This window comes from Gossypium raimondii, chromosome 8 (assembly GCF_025698545.1).
Source record: "Gossypium raimondii isolate GPD5lz chromosome 8, ASM2569854v1, whole genome shotgun sequence".
NCBI lineage: Eukaryota > Viridiplantae > Streptophyta > Magnoliopsida > Malvales > Malvaceae > Gossypium > Gossypium raimondii.
The window spans coordinates 15,385,511-15,406,398 of record NC_068572.1 but is presented as its reverse complement, the minus strand read 5'-3'; the positions used below and the strand labels follow the sequence as shown (position 1 = coordinate 15,406,398).

The 20,888-nt window shown below is 34.2% G+C and overlaps 1 protein-coding gene across 1 annotated transcript; it reads left to right on the top strand.

The window, feature by feature from the left end:
• Window positions 1–457: 457 nt before the first annotated feature.
• LOC128043002 (uncharacterized) lies at window positions 458–3,394 on the top strand. The gene is made up of 5 exons (XM_052634795.1): window positions 458–481; window positions 1,839–1,962; window positions 2,265–2,704; window positions 2,780–2,986; window positions 3,224–3,394. Exons 1-5 carry the CDS (start codon window positions 458–460, stop codon window positions 3,392–3,394), a joined length of 966 nt encoding a protein of 321 aa, XP_052490755.1.
• Window positions 3,395–20,888: the final 17,494 nt, after the last annotated feature.

Genomic DNA, 20,888 nt, shown 5'->3' with positions numbered 1-20,888 from the left:
TTATTATAGATAAGTAATCTATATTTCGTTTTGCGAAGATTGATTATTGAGAGTGGTTTATATTCTTCTAACTAAGGGATTATTTTAGATTAAAGGATTTAATCCTAGAACCATAGACCTTTTATGATATCAAAGTGAGAGTTTTCGATAAAAGTAGATAAAGGATAAGTGGTGATTACAAGCAAGATGTGTAAGTTTGGATATTATTATTTTTTGGGTGATTTCTCTTAAGGTTAAGAGTGATTTCGAATTTTCAATTTGGTTATGTTAAGGTACAAATCTAGTCTCAATTTACTTGGATCTGACGAGTTTGAGTTCGGTTTACGATATTATGTTTTGGACAAAAGTTAAAGATGTGTTTTATTCAAGTACTTTGTCTGATAGTGATAATTTTGATTAAGATATTTATATGACAAATTTAATGTTATTATAAGTATAATTTAGAAGCAAAAATAACATGATGAATGATTATGGATTTAAGGTATGTATTTTAACTTAAATCTTTTTGATATGTTATGTTGTCTAATGCTAATATGTGATTTTGTTCTAATTCTCATGGCATGTGACACCATGACATATTTGTTTATTACGATCTATTCACATTAAAAATTCGAAATGTTCGTTCTGTAAATCATGGATTACCATGGCTATTAATTTTTTATTTGTATATGAATGCATGTTGAACATTGCTTACCACTTTGATATTGAGTTCGCATGCCATGCCAGAGTTCATGGGTTGGGACTATATGGTAAGGAGGAAGATTTGACAATTTAATAATCAGTATTATTTGGTGGATTAACCACACATTTGTTCTTGCGGTTGGGTTGTGATTCAGGTGGCTTTGTCCACATATATCTATTGGTTTGTTTTGGATGGATGAGTTCTAGGAACTCCATTTCGTGTGTAGTGGTGGTGGGTAGGAAATTTTGGAAATCTGTATATATGTTTTCATAAAATATTGCATTATCATAATCATGCTCATAAAAGTCAGCACAATTGATTATTATGTATTTTGTGGTATTTTTGTTTTGTTAAAATAATTTATGTCAATAAGTTTGAATTAAAACTCACATTGAGCTTAGTAGCTCACTCCTTTAGTTCTTTTTTTTTAACTTTTCAAATAATACTTGGGAATAGAACTTGGATGTAACATTTGGAGGAGATTTTCGAATTAATTAAAATAAAGTATTTAAAACTCTTTTGGGATTGTTTTGGACTTTGAAATTTGGATTGTTTTAACTATGTCATGAGAACTTTGATATGTTAACTACAATGCATGCATAAACTTTGGATTTTTAAATGCTTTAATCATTGAATTTAGAACTTAAATTATTTTACAATTTTTACATAAATTTAAATAAAATATTTTAAAAGTATTATTCAATTCGTTGCAAATTTTTTAAAATAGGAGATTTGCAAAATAACGATTTTAAGTTGGTAATACAAGGCTCAGATTCAAGAGTTACTGGATCGTGGGTTCATCCACCCTAGTGTGTCTTCGTGGGGAGCACCAGTTCTTTTCGTGAAAAAGAAGGATGGATCCATACGTATATGTATTGACTATCGACAATTGAACAAGTTGACAATCAAGAATAAGTATCCCTTACCGAGGATAGATGATCTGTTTGACCAGTTTCGAGGGGCTTCAGTTTTCTCCAAGATTGACCTCCGATCAGGATATCATTAGTTGAGGGTTAAGGGGACTGATGTATACAAGACAACATTTAGGACTCGATACGGTTATTACGAGTTCCTAATGATACCATTTCGACTGACGAATGCACCAGCAGCTTTCATGGATCTGATGAACTGAGTGTTCTAGCCCTATCTGGATCAGTTCGTGGTGGTATTTATTGACGACATACTGGTGTACTTGAAGACTGAGGTTGAGCATAATGAACACCTCAGAGTGGTTCTGCAGATCTTGCGAGAAAAACAATTGTACGCCAAGTTCAGTAAATGTGAGTTTTGGTTACGGGAAGTAACATTTTTGGGCCATGTGGTTTCTGCTGAGAGGATTAGGGTCGATCCTTGAAAGATTACGGCAGTGTTGGATTGGAACCAGCGTAAGGCTGTATCTGAGGTTCACAGTTTTTTGAGACTGGCAGGGTATTATCGATGATTTTTAGAGGGTTTTTCACTGATTGCAGCACCCTTGACTAAGCTACTACGTAAGGGTGTGCCGTTTAACTAGACTGATGCATAGCAAGAAAACTTTGAGAAGCTCAAAACTGTACTGACTGAGACCCCTGTTTTGATACAGCAGAGTCTGGAAAAGAGTTTACTGTCTATAGCGATACATCACATGGCAGTTTGGGATGTCTATTGATGCAAGAAGGTAAGGTGGTAGCATATGCGTCTCATCAGCTTAAGACTCATGAGATGAATTATCCGACGCATGACCTAGAGTTGTCCACAGTGGTGTTCGCATTGAAAATCTGGAGGAATTACATATATAGTGAAAAGTGTATCATCTACACGAATCACAAGAGCCTCAAGTATTTCTTCACTCAGAAGGAGCTAAATCTTAGGAAGCATAGATGGATTGAGCTGCTTAAGGACTACGACTGTACGATTGAATATCACCATGATAAGGCCAATGTAGTGGTCCACGCACTTAGCCGTAGTGTTGTGACTGATTTGAGGGTGATGTTTGCTTGCCTCAGTTTATTTGATGATGGAAGTTTGCTAGCTGAGCTTCAAGTTAAGCCTACGTGGATTGAGAAGATTAAGTGTAAGCAGTTGGAGGACATATCTTTGAGTCTTCGTTTCTGACAGGTTGAGAGTGGGCATACTGAGGAATTTAGACTAAATAACGATGGGGTACTCTATTTCCACGGGAGAATCTGTGTACTGAAAGACACTGAATTGAGGCAGTCTATACTGAGGGAGGCGCATATTAGCCGTTATGCTATGCATCCCGGTGAAAATAAGTTGTACCATGACCTTCGTGAGTTACATTGGTGGCCAGGTCTTAAGCGAGAGGTTATCGAGCTTGTGGCTAAATGTCTAACATGCCAATAGGTTAAGGCTGAGCATCAGTTACCTTCGGGTTTGCTGCAGCCAGTTAAAATTCCACTATGGAAATGGGAGCGCGTAACTATGGACTTCGTTAGTGGGTTGCCTCTAGCACCCACTAAGAAGGATTCTGTACGGGTCATCATGGATCGATTCACCAAGTCCGTCCATTTCATACTGGTTCGTAGTAACTACTTGCTACAGAAGCTGGCTAAACTAAATGTGTCTAAGATAGTGAGACTGCATGGGGTACCAGTTTCGATCATATCTAATAGGGATCCTCGTTTCACGCCTCGCTTCTGGAAAAAGCTAAATGAAGCTCTAGGTACAAGGTTGAACTTCAGTACTACATTCCATCCTCAAATAGATGGGTAATCTGAGTGGATGATTCAGATACTGGAGGATATGTTGAGGAGCTATGTCATTGACTTTCGAGGCAGTTAGGAGGATTACCTGTCACTATCAGAGTTTGAACAACAGCTATCAGTCTAGCATTCAGATGGCACCTTACGAGGCATTATATGGTCGTAGGTGTTGCACAGCTTCATGTTGGACTGAGTTGGGTGAGCGACATGTTCTAGGCCCTGAACTAGTTTCTGATACCGAGGATAAAGTTAGATTAATTCGAGACAGATTGAAAGCGACGTTCGATAGGCAGAAGTCTTACGTGGACCTGAAGCGTTGTGAGATTGAGTTTTCTATGGGAGACTTCTTTTTTCTTAAGGTCTCGCCATGGAAGAAGGTACTGAGATTTGGTCATACTGGCAAGTCGAGTCCTAGGTTTATTGGACCCTCTCGCATACTGAAATGAGTGGGACTGGTTGCCTACTAGTTATAGCTACCTCTAGAGTTAGACCGAATTCAAGATGTTTTCCACGTATCGATGTTGAGGCGCTAACGCTCTAATCCCACAGATATCATTCTTACTGAGGAGATCGAGGTTAGGCCAGGTCTGACCTTCGAGAATGAGCCGATTCAGATATTGGATTGCGACGTAAAGATTCTAAGGAGAAAATTCATCCCACTGGTTAAGGTTCTATGGCGTAATCACAGCTCTGAGGAGGCCACGTGGGAGCTTAAGGATGCGATGCGTCAGCAGTATCCTCATCTGTTCTAATCAGGTAAAATCTCGAGGTCAAAATTTTCTTTTAGGGGACTAGAGTTGTAACGCCCTAAAGTTTGTATATTTGTTTCCATGTATTTATGACACAACTGTGTATCTGCTTCAATGGTTGAGAGCTCTAGGTGTGTGTGTGTGAGTTCTTAAGTTCAAGCCTTGTCTTGGGAAAATTTTATATTTTTCTGAACAAAGCCCTATCACTAGTCAGTAGACTTATAATTAAATGTGGTAAAATATGTCAGAATGGACTTGTTGGTCTGGTGGTTCAGTGGAGTGTAAATAACCTGGAAGTCTGGAGTTTGAGTCCTTGCGCAAACGAGGGATTTATTTTTGCTAGTGGTGCCGTGAAGTGTTTGAACTGAACTAAAATGCCGAAGTGGTAGAGGTGTACTGGGAAGTGTGGAGAGAAAATTTAGGGATTTGAATAGTGGGAGTGGTTGGATGGTTTTAGGAGAAATTTTATGGATTTGGGGATAATGGGGCTGAATTTATTTTTAATTTAATTTAATTTTATCTTTATTTTTCTTATTTTTTTATTTTCAGATTCCCAAAGTTTCTCTATCATTCTGTTGTTTCTTCTCCCCCAGCTCTGCTGAACGTCTGCCAAAGTTTCTTTTTCTGCTCCATTCTTACCGATTTTGGCCATTGGTTTACCTTTTCTCTTTTTGTTTGCCAGAGTTGCACTAAGAATTTCTCCCTCTCTATTGTTGTTCTTTTTCTTCTTCGTTCATCAATTTAAGTTCTGCCAAAATAAAGTCTCCCAATTTCGATTGTCAAGGTTTCGGTAAGTCTTAGTAGGAAATTTGTTTCTTTTTGATAACTTCCCTTTTGATGTGGTTCGTATATGACGATAGGGGGAGTTTTTCAAGCATCTGTGGTCACCAATCGGAGTTCTTTATCGTGTGGAAAATTCTGTTCATTGATCAAAGGTGAGAGGTTAGTCGCTTTTGGGTTAAACCATGATGTGAGTTCGTTATGGATCGTTCTTTTTAATCAATATGCTTTCGTGGATTTCGTAAGTGCCATTGTAGTTTGATTTTGTTATTCGTATTGTCCACTTCGGCTAATTAAATTTGATAGTAATCACTCAATTGTGGGATTGACTGTTAGTGTTTTTGTTGGTAGGGGTGAATCTCTTTAAGCACCTAGTCCTTCGACGTGATAAGTGTTGGGGTGCATTGAATCGTCTAAGGTAAGCACATTGGAATTGGAGGAAGTAGTATGATTCCTTGTTTTTAGGTCTAATTTAGTTTTTTAATCAGAAATTAGGTGCTGGTGTTCTCAGGATTGTATTGGTTGTGAATTGAAGCCAGGTGTGTGTAACCACAACAATGAAAACGGTAATCGTTGAAAAGCCAAAAAATGGGGCTGTTGACTCCACATGGGCGTGTGGCCGCCTGTGTGGTAGGTCGTGTGATGGAACAAGAGGGTATCATCGACAAGACAAGCCATGTGCGATACACGGCCAAGGCCATTTTGGGTCGTGTGGACCACACGGGCGTGTGGATCCACACGGGCTGAAAACATGGGCGTGTGAGCCAATCTTTTCTATTTTGTTGCTGAGGTTACACGGGTCGCCCAAGACGACTGTATGACTGATATGACTGATATATATATTTACATGTTATCGAGCATGATGGTTTTAATGAATTGATATTGTATGCACTGTTGCTATGATATAGCATGTCATTACTGTATATTGCATTGCATTGCATTGGGTTGGGTTCGGATAGGAAGTGTACTAAGAGGCCTCAGGCCTAATTTACTGGCAGCTCAGCTGCAAACCACTATTTAGTGCCGCATTCGATACTTTTTGGAGTGTAGGGATAGGTGGGTTGATTATATCCCCACAAGGAGTGTAGGGTTGGATGGAGATGGTATGTAGAGGCTGACCGGGTAGGATTTTGTGATTGTATATCTATTACTATACTGATTAGTGATACTGTAATGGGCCAAGGCCCTAATCCATGACTGCTTCTATACTGAATTGGACTAAGGCCCTAACTGAAACTGAATCTGGTGCTGAAAGTGCTTAAGCCCAGACTGTGACTGCATGTTGTCTGCTTGTTCTATATGGGGATTACACACTGAGTTTTCGTAAACTCACCTTTCTGATTTATCTGTATAGGTAATCCCTAGGCTTGGGAGGATTGGTGCGGCGGAGGACTCAGCAGTGGCCACACAACCTTATTTAACTCTATTTCGTACTTAATTGTTATTTTAAATTTCATTCGGGAATTTATTGTAAATATGGCCTTTATGGATTTTTCTTAAATTTGGGATTTTTATTAGTAATGGGTTATAACTACTAGTTTTAAGGAAACTCAAGTTTTCAAAAGAACCAAACGTCTTAACAAAATACTCACGAATACGGAAACTGTTTTAAAAGCTTCCGCATATAATAAACATTTTGAAAGCTTTCAGATGATTAATTAACAAGATATTAGAATTAATAAGTGATAATGAAAAGATTCTAAACGGAAAATGTTATAAGCAAAGTTACGGTTTCCAACACAAGTTATTGTTTTTAAACACTTTAACTTGTGACACCGTCAGATTCGACTATAACGTTTAGGTCGGGTTTGGGGTAATTCATTAGAACTTAATTATAAATCATTTGAGCCTCACTTGCATATGTCCATTCGATCGCTCCGCTGGCTTTTCGAAACCAAAAATGAATTGTGTGTTTATTCAAAATGAACAAATTGAATAGAAATGGAGAAATGGAAAACATTTAGGAAATGTTTGTGGTTTTTACTAAAATCAAAATAAAAATGGTAAAAATGGAATTATTTGGAAACTAATATTTTTTCACAAAATGGAAATGAAAATGGACATAGAAATGTGAAAAGAATTCATTTAGAAATGAACAATGTTTTCTCAAAATGATCGAGAAAATTAAGTGTATGTTTTGAGCTATTTTAAAACCCTAAAATGAAAATAAACCATACGATCATGGTGAACAAGTTACATGGTGAAATAATATATATATTTTCTCGAAAATTTTATAATGGGTAAAATCATCATAATTTTACGAGAGGTAATATTGGGATTAGAAATTTATTTAATATTGAAGTTTATTTTGGGAAATAGAAAAAATTATTGGGTTGGGTCAAATTATAAAGCATTGGGTTAAAAGCCCGAGAAGTATTTATAATTGTACTCGATATGGAAAAGACCCAAAAGCCCCTTACGTAATAAAGGGTGTAAAACCCCAAAATAGGGTCTAGGAGTTTGAGGGGCAATTTAGGAAGTTTAGTCTTAGAGTGTTTGGAATTTTGCGACATGGTTTATCGGTAATGATTTTTATTATGAGTTTTAGAAAATTAAATCACTTTCTAAAAATAAGTTTTAAATACCTTTAATTTTGAAAATAGGACTAATTTGTAAAATAGTCAAAACTTAGAGTTTTTAAGAGGCAATTAGACCAGATTTTAAAATTCAACCTAAAACCCCCCATTTATAGTTTTATTTTCACATTAGTCTTCATCTCCTCTCATACTTGTGCCATCCATAGTTCTCCCAACTCTCTCATTCGATTTTGATTTCCAAATCCTGATTCCTTTCGATTTCTATCATCTTTTAACCCATTAACCTCCATTAAATACCAAGAAAAACACCCAAAATCACCATTACTTTCTCCATTGTCAAGCTTGTGAGTTTTTCAGGTTTTTGATCAAATGCTCTGTTTTTTGTTGTATAAGGTAATGATTCTCCTCCTAATTAGATTTAAATGTTATTTAATATTTAAAACCAAGTTTTTAGCCATTAAATCACACGTTTTGATTAAAAGCTGAAAATTTGCTCGTTAATGGTGGATTTTAGGATTTTGAGTAAAAATGTGGTTTCAAAGTATTTTTCAATTAGTTTTAACATGATTAAGAGGATTTGAAACTTACCTTGAAGGATCATTAAAGATTTCTTAAGGTTTTAATTAATTTTTAGAAAATAGCCACAAAACATGTTGAAAAAGTCGATACCATGAATTGAGTATTTCTGTAACACCCCCAACCCGTATCTATCGCCAAACTAGGATTATGGAGCATTACCAAAGTTTTAAATCAAACAAACACAAATTAGAAACAATTCGAATAATATCAATAACCACATTAAAGTCAATCCAGATCATAAAGATCATACATATCATTCCTTATACGAGCCCTTGAGGCCCCAAAAACACATTAGAAATAAGTTGGGACTAAATCGAAAACTTAAAGAGCTTTTCAGAAAATAGTGAAAATTTTCAACACTGCAAGGGTCACACGGCCGTGTGGGCATTTGAATTAGGGACACACAGTCGTGACCCAGCCCGTGCCCGTACCCTTGTACCTCATTGACTTGGGTCACACGGCCAAGCCACAAGCCCGTGTGCCAGGCCGTGTACCCTTCGAAATAACCTCACACGCCCGTGTGCCAGGCCATGTGCTAAGCCATGTAATAGCCTGTCTTGCAAACCTTTGGAAACTATAGAGGACACACGGCCATATCACCTGGCTGTGTGTCACACACGACTGAGACACACACATGTGTCTCTGCCCGTATGGATGTAAAATGAGCCATTATCAAGCCATTTTTCTCACCCATCTTAGCAAGTTCAAGTTCTTTAATGCATTAATACAAGCCATCAAAAATCACCTAAATCATGCATAAACAAGATAGCAATATGCCCATAGGGCACCTCAAACTCAACATTTAATCTTATATAATCCCAATCTCAATTTGACTAAACTGTTCAACTAAACTTTAACTAAGCATACAACAAAAACCAACCATGATTTCAGCTATCAAAACATACTAATTGGTACCAAAATATATTTATATGTCATGTAAAAAAAATTCCAATTCTTCACATTTCCAACACATCATAAGACATTTATAGCTTCCATTTTAGACTAGCATTTCATCCTTAAACATTCAAGCATCATGATCAAACGTATCAATCACTTTAAGACTAAATATTTACATATCAAACTAAGTTCACATTAACACTCCAATTCCTAAATACAATGCCAAGCATATGGCAACTTCAACAACCAAAAAACCTATACATGCCATTATAACTGAACTTAAAAACATCCATAGGTACCGATAAAGTCGATGGATATTGTGATGGATCCCCGATGACTTTCCAACCCGATCGAGCTTTAGGTTAACTACAAAACACAGAAAATTAAACACAAAGTAAGTGTACCATCCTTATTAAGTTCGTAACGAATATGATTTAAGCTTGTTAACACATTATAAAATCTCAAAGCATGTATAAACCATTTCAACATGATAATAATAAATTCATAAGCTTAAACATATGCATTCATGCTCTTCATTTGCCACAAGAGTACACAATACCAACCATTCATTATAATAACATAATCAACATTGAAAGCTCTTACCGAAGCTCACACAAGATAATAATACAATGGTTGACACATCCTTTTTCGTAATTTGATAGTCGAAGCTATCCCTTTTCATAATTTGATAGCCGTAGCTATCACATTTCATAGTTCGATAGTCATCACCCTCACTTTTCATAATTTGATAGCCGAAGCCATCCCTTTTCATGATTGATAGCCGAAGCTATCCCTTTTCATAGTTCGATGGTCATCACCATCACTTTTCATTATCGATGGTCGTCACCATCCTTTTTCATAACTGATAGCCGAAGCTATCCCTTTTCATATTCGTTGATGATGGTCGTTATGTCGTTAGGTTGTTCCGTCAACACAAAATTTAACATTATGAAATAATAGCATTTAAATCATAATTAAAAATGCTATTTAAATGTACGAACTTACCTCGACAATAAACGTAGACAATGAAGTCAACTAATTTAAAGCTTTTTCTTTGTCTCGATCTAGAGTCGTACGTGGTTTATCTTGATCTAAATGAATAAATTCAGCTTAATTTAGTAATCATTCTAACCAATTGAACCCAAATTCACATTTTAGAAAAATTACAAATTTGCCCCTAATGTTTTGATTTCTTTACAAATTAGTCCTTAGGCTCGTAAAGTGAAATTCATGCAATTTCATCCATACCCAAGCCTATTTGAATATCATACAAACTTATAGTAGCCCACACTTTTCATTAATTCACAAATTACACCATGAATATTTCACACTTCTCAATTTAACCCCTAATTGACAAATTCATCAAAAATCACTTAACAAAAGTTGTTTATCTAACAACAAATATCCATTTTATTCCATGAAACATAAAAAAATAACCTATATTCATTCATTTCAAAACTGTAATCCTTTAATAGTTTTATAAATTAGTACTTGGGCTAGCTAGATTAAGCTACAACGATCCCAAAACATAGAAATCATTAAAAACGAGACAAAAATCACTTACCTATGATCAAGAGGAGTATGGCTGAACCCTAGCTATATTTTTTCCTTGTTAAAATCAGTTTTGGTGTTCTAATGAAGAAGATGAACACATTATTGTTAAGTTATTTTATCAATATTAATCAATTTACCTTTATAACCATATAAAATATTACTAATTTAAAAATACCAAGCCATGTACATCCAATATCTTCATAATGGTCTAGTTACCATATATAAACTCATACTTTATGGTTCTATATCTAATTAAAACCTTTAGCTACTAGAACTCAACTTTTGCACCTTACGTGATTTAGTCCTTTTATCAAATTGAGCATGTAAAGCGGTAAAATTTCTTAACAAAATTTTTATATTGTACTACTATCTTATTGCGAGACAATAAAATAATTATTTTTACATCGAATTTGTAGTCCCGAAACCACATTTTGATTTCACTAAAAATAGGCTCTCACAATTTTATTGTAATTTAAAGGTTAAGAATTAGTCGTAGGTGAATTATAAGATGAAAGAAATTGGTTTTAGTATAAAATATTGAGTATAAACCGAGATATATGATTTATAAGTTTGTTATGTTTTTGATTACTTATGGTGAGTTCTTAGTTGATTATTTAATGAATTGTTGTGTGAATTATTGTGTTTTGAATTTGATAGTACCTTCTACAAGTAGTGGTAAAGGCAATGAAAAGCTAGTTTGAGCTTTCTGCTTTTCGACGAAAGTGTAATTGGTGAGTGTTTGAAATAATTCCTTGTGAACATGGTTCAATACATTATTTCAGAATTTAGTAGTGGCCTAACCCCTACTCTAAATTTTAAGTGTAAGCTTTCTCATACCTATGTTATCTTGTGAACTATGTGTTTATGTGTTTGTGAATATGTGATTTGAGATTAGATGCTATAACATGTGATATATGGTTATGATAACTATTATGAAAGTGCAAATGTGTACATGCTATGTATATGTTAAATGTTGGTGATAGTGTTTTGCTAAAATGCAAATATGTAGTGATAATGAACGGATAATCGGTAAGTGATATGTGTTTGACTTCAGATATTTTGGCCTTGTGATCTTGAAATCGTTGGATATAGTTGGCATCCAATAGGATTGTGAGTACTCACCTATATGTACAGTGATTTTGGGCATTGAGACCCTGGGACATGTTGGAGGGATAAGAGAATGTGAGCTAAGCTCCATTCAACGAGACATGTAAGGGGAAATAATGAGAGTCTTCGCTTTATGCTTCACTTTTGAGACATGCTTGACTATATAAGTCTATGTCATGTGTTTGAAATCCGTGTATCCAATGAGTGATGATAGAGCTCACTTTTATGTTTCATAGCTCAAGTGCTAATTTATCTATAAACATGTTTTTGAGTATTATGATATATGCTTAAACGTTATGTGGTTATTTAAGCATTTTGATGTATGCTAGAATGTTATGTGATTATGAGTGTTGTGATATATGCTTGAATGTTATGTGATTATATGAGTATTGTGATATATGCTTGAATGTTATGTGATTATATGAGTATTGTGATATATGCTTAAATTTTATGTGATTAAATGTGTAATGTGATATATGCTTAAAAGTGAATATAATTACCATGCAAATGAACTAGTAAATAATGCACGTGTAAGTATAATATGACACTAGAGTTAGGACTATTGAGATTGTTCTATATGGTTGTTTCGTTAACACTTGATGAATTGTTTGCATGGTAGTTCTTCAAAGCATTAATTAAGCTTGTTAAGCTCGCCCACTCCTTTTAAAACCATTACAGATTAGTAGTGTGTAGGTGTGAGCGGTGTGGTTCTAAGGGGTGATGCAAGCAAGTCATTTTTCGTTATTTTGTAGGTGTTATTATTATTTGTTTATGTTTTGGTAATAAGCCAATGTGGTAGGATTTTAATGATGTTTGTCATGATGTTTTGGAAGTTCAATAGTTGAATTGCTCTTAGGATTTTGAAAATTTAATTGTATTATGGCGAGAATCATTAGAACTTATTCTTGATGTTTGAAACTGTTATTATGGACATTTTGAGGTTTATTTGATATAGTAGAAGATGCATGTTGATTAGACTTGAATTGAAATAGTTTGCATGCTTTGAACTATTGTAATTTTTTGGTCTGGCACAGAGGTATCGATATTCTTGAGTTAATAAAGATACCTGTATGATTTTCAAATGTGTAGGAAGTCAGAATCATAGATTGGTACCGATACCGTATCACGAGTATCGATACTCGGGGCAAAATTATTGGTACTTTTCGAAAGGTATTGATAATTTCTAGAATTTTATTTTTAAGCGAGAAATAGAATGCAAGTTTGGTATTGATTTTCCAAGTGGAATCGATACCACTTAAAGAAAATATGGATACCCTAAGGTTAGTATCGATACCTACGTGATTGTCTTGTAAATTTTGCTAAGTTGTCCTAATTCATGTTGAATTATAAGTATAAGTTTATTTAAAGTTTGTTTGGCATGTTCTAATGATGATTAATATATGTTTGACTGAAAATTCATAAGATCACTAATAAAAAGGATAATTTTTTTAATAATGTGACAATTTACTAAGAGTATGATTTGTGACGGTGGTGTGAGATCTTGATATTTGGGATCAGCGGTTGGGCTGGTTATGGGGTGTTACATTTGGTGGTATCAGAGCTCTAGGTTCGTTAACTTTCTAACCTAGGTGATTGTTGTGTGTTTGGAGTTTCGAACCTCATGAGTCTAATTTTCTCTATTTTCTTGGAATTGGTGATAAAACTCTGTTTGAATTGCATGGGATTGTTTGAAATGTTTTAATTGAATTGCACGTGGGGTAGGAACAGTAACACATTGTCTTGAATCCTAAATTTTTCTTATAGGAATGAGACTTGGATCATTTTCCCTTCCATTCACACCTTTGTTTATTTGCTTGTTTGTTTGATTGTGTATGTTAGATTAGTAGATATGCCTCCTAGATGTGTTAATGTAAGAGCTAGTGTTAAAGAGGATGGTAAATCCTTTGCAGCTCCTGTGTCACCGCATAGAGTGAACATACTTGATGAGGTTGTAGAGCCTCTGATGGAAGCGATAATTGGAGCGTTTCAGTAGATTGTTGGTGCTAATCATGCCCTTACACCTATCAATCATGCACTTGTTAACCAAGGAGTACGACTTGAACATCTACGAGTGTTGGGTTGTAATGAATTTTCTAAGGTTAAAGGTATTGATCCGACTGTAGTTGTGTATTGGTTGGAGGGAGTTGAAAGGATCCTTGAGAAAATGTCCTTTTCTGATGATGAGAAGTTGGGTTGTGCGGTGTCCTTACTCGATGGTGAGGCTCATCATTGGTGGAATACGGTTAGGAGAGTTACTGTTACTGATAGATTGACTTGGAATTACTTTCTTGAGGTTTTTAAGAGGAAGTTTATGGGTGAGAAATATATGAAGGGTCATAAACGTGAGTTTCTAAATCTTGTTCAAGGTAATTTATTTACGGTTGACTATAAGGCAGAGTCTATACAACTTAGTCAGTATGCTCTTGAGATGGTTCTTTTTGAGAGGGATTTTTCTAAGAGGTTTTGTTTTGGTATTAATCGTGAGATTCAGGTTTATTTGGTAGCACAAAATATAAATATGTTCGATGAGTTGGTTACTAAAGCCAAAGTAGTTCAGGAGACTTTGGCTGAGCTGCCTCGTTATATGGTAATTGAATTGGGTAAGAGGACTTTTGATGGTGCATCTAGATGATCGTCTAAGAAAAGATGTGATATTTAGGTTCTGATAGGAGTGCACAACATGAGTTTCAACAAAGTCAGTCTAAGCAGAAAAGCAGTGTTAGTTAGTCCTGAAGGTTCTGGATGGCCGCTTTGTGTGCATTATAAGCATAGGCATCCTGAAGAGTACCATAAGTTGATAGGTGGTTATTTTAAGTGTGGTTCAAAGGAACATTTTCTTAAAGATTGCCTAAATAGAGTTGTGGTTTCGTAGACTCAGAGTTCGGCACCTACTTCTACGCCTGCTAGAGGCTGTGGTCATGGTAGAGGTAATGGAAGATCGGTTGGACAATGATTTGTTGCTCATACCATTGCTACACCGGTTGAGTATGGAGGTCCAGCTCGAGCTTATGCTTTTAGGGAGCCACATGGTCAAGATTCGATCGACGAGATTAAGGGTATTTTTGCCTCCTAATCAGTTCTTTTATTCTCGTTGATAGATTTAGGTTCCTCGCTTTCGTAAATTTTAAGTGAATTAGCTAATAAGTAGAGAATCCCGATAGAGACTAGTGAATTAGGACAAATGGTTACGAGTTCTTTAGATGAGAGTGTCGTAGTGAGTAAAGGAAACTGTTATCAAAGTTACTGTAGAATAAGTTCGTGGCAGTGCATCAGATCATTAAGAAAAGTAGTAGGAAGTTAGAGAGAATAAAAATCAGAGTGCGCAGCAAAAGTGTGATGGTTAGTTTAAAAGTAGAAATAGCATATTTTGTGATTAAGCAAGTGGCGTGTTAGCAAAGGATTTCGAGGACAAAATTCTTTTTAGAGAGGGAGGATTGTAACACCCCCAAAATAGGGCCTAAGGGATCGTTTGGTTCGCTGTAATGGAATAGAGGTGTAATGGAATAGATGCGTAATGGAATAGAGGCGTAATAGGTAATTCTTTTGTTTGGCTGAATGAAATGGAATAGAGGCGTAATGGTATTCTTGTGTTTGGTTGAATGGAATAGAGGTGTAATAGCATAAGGAAACAAACTAAAATGACTAGAATACCCTTAGCAGAATTTTTTTTAGGTAGATGATTATTGTTATTGTTATTAAATTTTAATAAGATTATTAATATAAATAATAAATAATTTAATCATATTTTAACATAATTATTATCAAATATAATTTAATAAAATATATAATTTAATAAAATATATGAATTTACTAAAATCATAATATATAATACTATAAAATATAATTTAAAATAATTATTATTAAATATAATTTATAATCTACTTTATTATTTTTAAACTGCAATACATATTTTAATGTGCTAAAATATCATTAATGGAACAAATAATTTAATTATTCTACAATAAAAAATATTACCAAGTAATAAATAACTTGAGAATTATATTTTGCATAAACATAATTTTCATATATTTACAAAAGGTTAAACGAAATTCATGAAATTCTATGTCATAATTCATATGTTATACGGTTTTAGAACATCAAAAAGTTAGAAGATTGTCATGACATACCATCCCAAATATTACAAACAGAAAATGTTACGAAAACATCATCAACAGAAATAAGAAGTTTAATGGTCAGCAAGAAATCTTCTGACCTATTCCAACCACACATAAGAAGGTTAACTAAAGAAAACGAGCATTTCAGTTGGATGATCTGGAATTTTACTCAATGCTCGATACCGCTCATCCACTGTTAAACCTTCTATTTCACATAAGGTTGAATATAAATTTGTAGCTTTTTCTTGGATGATCTGGAATTCTTCTGACTTTTGTTGAACTAGTACATCGGAGGCAATACTCCTACTGATTTGTTCACCAATGGCCCGCATGTTTCGGCCAATAAAGTGGCAGCCTCATTAAACGAAGAAGAAATATTATCACCTGCATCAGAATTCTTCTTTTTCTTGTTTGAAGATGAGGAATCCCCTTGGTTTCTATCTCGTCACGGCTCCGTAGCAGAAACATCCATGTCATCCAAAGAGACGTCAGCTTCGCAGTCATAGAATTCGTTTCTTTCTTCATTCATATCTGTAGTAGGTACACCCTAAGCATTTATTTTTTCAAGAACATCAGTGGCTGTTTGAGCATATTTCCTAGTCACTCGATCTCTTGCGTATATGGCAGTAAGGTGGTCGTAGTAAGGGAAAGTACGATGTCTGAATTGAGCGGCTTCTTTGTGACTCTAAAAAAATGAGGAAATCATATTAGTTATAAGTTTGGTAAAAATAAGATAATAAAGACTTGAAATAATTCTTACCTTTAAATAAGAGTCCCAAACTGCATCTTCAGCAACAACGAGTTGCCTATCCTTGTCCCAATCAAAACCGCTATTGTTTTGGCCATTAAGCATTTCATACACGATTGACCACTCCCTTTTTAGTAACCTAATCCTCGATTCAATATTAGGTCTAGCCTTCAACATTGCATTGGGTAAAGCCTTTTCTAGCATTTTTTCCAACTCGTTTAAATAACCGGCTTTGAACCCGGTATCGGCATTAAATGTTCCAACATTGTGCAAGTCCACCATGCAGGAAACCAATGTTGCATCTTCTTCTAAAACTCATTTCCTTTTGGTTCCTCGAGAAGCTTGAGAAGAAACATTTGATTCTGAAACACCTGGCATAATTATCTTAAGAGAAAAAAAAATAATATTAATTACTATTAATATCATGAATCAAAAGGTGAACACTTTATAAAATTATAATTAAGTTCAATATCATGAATCAAAAGCTCAACTCTGTATAAAATTATAACACATGCTGAATGAAAAGAAATTAAATTATAATTCAACAAGTTTAGTACAATACAAAAATCAATTCAAACACCACCAAAGTTTCACAAACTAGATACATAAAATAACATAAACAAATTAACTCAAACTCATTTTGTCCCTAAACCTAACTAATTTCTAGATGCTTGCCATTCATTGAACATTTGGTTGGCTAGTTCCATCCTCCAAGTAGCCCAAGCATACGATGGATGAATATTTACGATATTCGGTTCATCTTCATCTACCACATTACTAGGTAATCCTTCTTCCACATCCGCTTCAATAGGATCAATACTCATATGGGTTCGAATAAAATTATGGAGCAAACAACATGCAATAATGATTCTATTGTGCACCCTTACAGGATAGAATGATGGACTCCTAAGTATTCCCCATCTAAGTTTTAATAACCCAAAGCATCTTTCAATAACATTACGTGCTAAGGCATGTTTCATATTAAAAAAACTCTTGCGAAGAACTTGGCTGATAACCCTGACGCCACTCGTTCAAATGATATCATTGTCCTCTAAAAGGTGCAAGAAATCCCTCACAATTTGTGTATCCAGCATCAACTAGATAATAACAACCTATAAAATAATTTTTTTTAAATGATTAATTCAACACAAAAAGTTTGATCTTAATGAATAATTCAAAGTCCTATCACAATCCACTTTACCATGAGGAACTTTTAATCCATGTCTCCTACTAATGGCATCAAGGTAATGGGAAATGATATGTAAAAACATTGCCACTTGCTCGTCAACAAGCATGTTCCTTAACGACTTTAATCCCCCTAACGTTTGTAACATCTCACATAGTTTAAAAAAGGAAAATCTATTCATCCTAACTTGTTCAATACAGGTCTCGTCACTAGCATATATAAGCCTTTTCACATAATCCCGTTGTGCATAAAAATCTAAAATATATGACCTAATCCTTGGTCTATAAGTAAGAACCAACTCGCAATTCTACAGATTTGCAACCTTATTGTCAACGCAATACCAATTCTTTTACGCCTCACACTCTGTGCAATTAAAGGCAGACGAGCCATTACTACAAGATATTAATGTGTTCCATACAGTCAAATCGTAGTAAAAGGGATCATTTCTCCAATCATAATTTCAATAACAGTAAAATTAAATTAAATAATTTAATTGCCAAAGAACTTACAGTGATTGAGTTAATACAAGACGCTCAACTGTGGGTGGAGGAAGCAATCAAACAATCCAAAGAAGAAGAGGAAGCAATAACACACTATCAAAGAAAAATGAACAATACAAATTTAGAATCTTTACAAAGTACAAAATAGAAATGAAAACTATCTTTGCAACTTGAAATTCATTTCTTTATCAATCATCTAAAATTAATACTATTTTATAATCGATCAAACATATAATTATACTTGTAATAAATAATGAGGTAGAAACATTGTGATATGGATCATAACGTTAAAATAGACTTCATAGTTAATATCCAAGCAACTAATCTCTAACGCTCTCATCCCCACCTAATCAAAGGTAAAGTCACTGCCTTTCATCTTCCAATACAACTTAAGCATGGGATGAAGAGTGTTTCCATTAATTATGGATGAAAAATGAATGTATTTTCTCTTTTGAGATTTTTTTTTTCTATTTTTACGCTCAATCTTTCTATTTTTACGCTCTACTAAATACTCAAAGTTTATAAGCAAATTATCTTAACATATATGTGGTTCTTAACTGTTGTAAATTAACTAAATACAATATTAAGTATACTTACAAGAGATGATATTTAATATGGTTACACATATATTATGACACCTTGTAACTTTTGCATAGATAAAATTACGAATGTATACAAGGTTGCTTTTTCCATGTCATTCTTTTTTTCTAAATCTCTTTTGGATATCAATTATTCCAAAAATATCTTTATAAATTATTTGGAGCAGATTATCTATAATAATATAATTACCCTTTAAAATGCACTAGAGCACGCAAATAGTATATCAACAGACAAAATGTTAAGTTTATTCAAATAATAATAATAGGGTAGTATTTAAATAACAATAATAAGTTATCTTTAAAATTACTTTGTATAAAAATATTTTGAAATAATTTTAAAAGATATCATGGTCTCCAAATGAAAACTAGATAAAATAGTTTAACTTTGAAAGTCCGTTATGTAGAGGAAAGCTGTGCATCAACTACGACATCACAATTGAATTTTTGTTTTAAATCTTCATATATTTCCCCAAAGCAATCTCCCATACCATTTGAAGACTCCCATTCAAGATATTGAATATGGCATGTGAGAGAACCAACTTATTTGATTAAAAGCACCAACATATACACTTCACACAGTACTTTGCACAAACAGGAGTAGATGTAAAAGCAAAATCAATCATCAGAAATGAGATTAAAAAGGCATTGTCAGCAAGTCAAGATCTATGACCCAAATATAGACAAAACGCCAACAAGACACATAAAGAACAGAGGGAATCGATTTAACAAATAACTATGGATTTAATAGTACATGTCGTTACAATTAACCATAAACCGTAAATACAACTAAGCAAATAAGATTCAATTATTACAATTTAAATATAAAATAATAGAATTCAAATACATGAAAAAAGTTATTACTATATTTCCTGGTTGAAGGTGCATTTACAGCTTTTATTTAGCACTCATGAAACTTAGTAAGGGTGAGATTCCTAAGGCAAGGATATCTATTGCATCAAAGAGCAATCTATGGATATGGAAATTCCCACATATAAAAAACACATAAAAGAATTACAGACCCTAAATCTAGAGTTGGCGTACCTCCTCCAATATCCTAAAAACTTCAACTATTGATGCTGCCTGCCTTTGATGAAATGACAACGGCTCCCAATCCTGCACATTACAAAAAGTAAGATGTGGTTTAACCATTGTTCCAAAGTTCCGACAATTTTAATTTGAAACAACTCATGATAACTGTCTGTTAGTAAGACAAACACAAGATACTTATATTTCATATATTCAAACATGTTATCATATATCAGCATCAAAATCCAATTAAGGATACAAACAACCTACCTTGGCTTGAAAGGTAGGTCAAAATCATCATCTTCTATCACTCATTGACAAAAGTAGCTCAAGAAAATAGAACCAAAGGGATTTGTGACCAATATTTTTAGAGGGAGAAAGCAAAGAACAGAGGCAAGAACAAAGAAAATATGTGTGAGTCTGTGCAATGAACACAAAAAAAGAGGAAAATTATACAACATCAAAGACACAACAAATAAGAGCTACAGACCAAGAAAAAAATAAGTCAACAACTTCAGTTGTCAATATGAGTCTATCAAATGTTTCATTTTCTCACTTTTGTCTCAAAAAATTCATAACCATGTACAAGTACAAATCTATACAGTCTCAGTATGAATTGATACCATCCTACTATACAGAAAAAGAATAAATTAACATAATCCTACTATGGAACTAACCTCAAGTTCCAATGCTCTTCTTGTCCATTCCAGTATGTGAGTATGCTGACCAATCACCCAATCAATAATTAATGGCCCTGAGACTTTTTCAATCTACACACAAGTAAATCAAAATTAATACTCCACTTAGTCATCAAGATATTATCTAAACCCATACATTAAAAGCACTTTCTTTTGGAAATGTTTAGCTCCTAAACATTCCTATGTGGAACATTTTCCAACCTGCACGATACCATTACCCACTCCACTACTTGCATCAACCTAAATAAATTTGGATGCACAAAGAAAATTATGTTTAAGATCATCATTAATTCTAAATCAAAGTTTTTCTTTTATAACCAGAAGTCCACAAAATAGCAAGTGAACCAATAAGCAAAATCATGTCCAGTTGTTGTCTGTAAAGTGCACCTCTCTATATTTCAGTTAACATATTATTCTTAAAAAAGGACC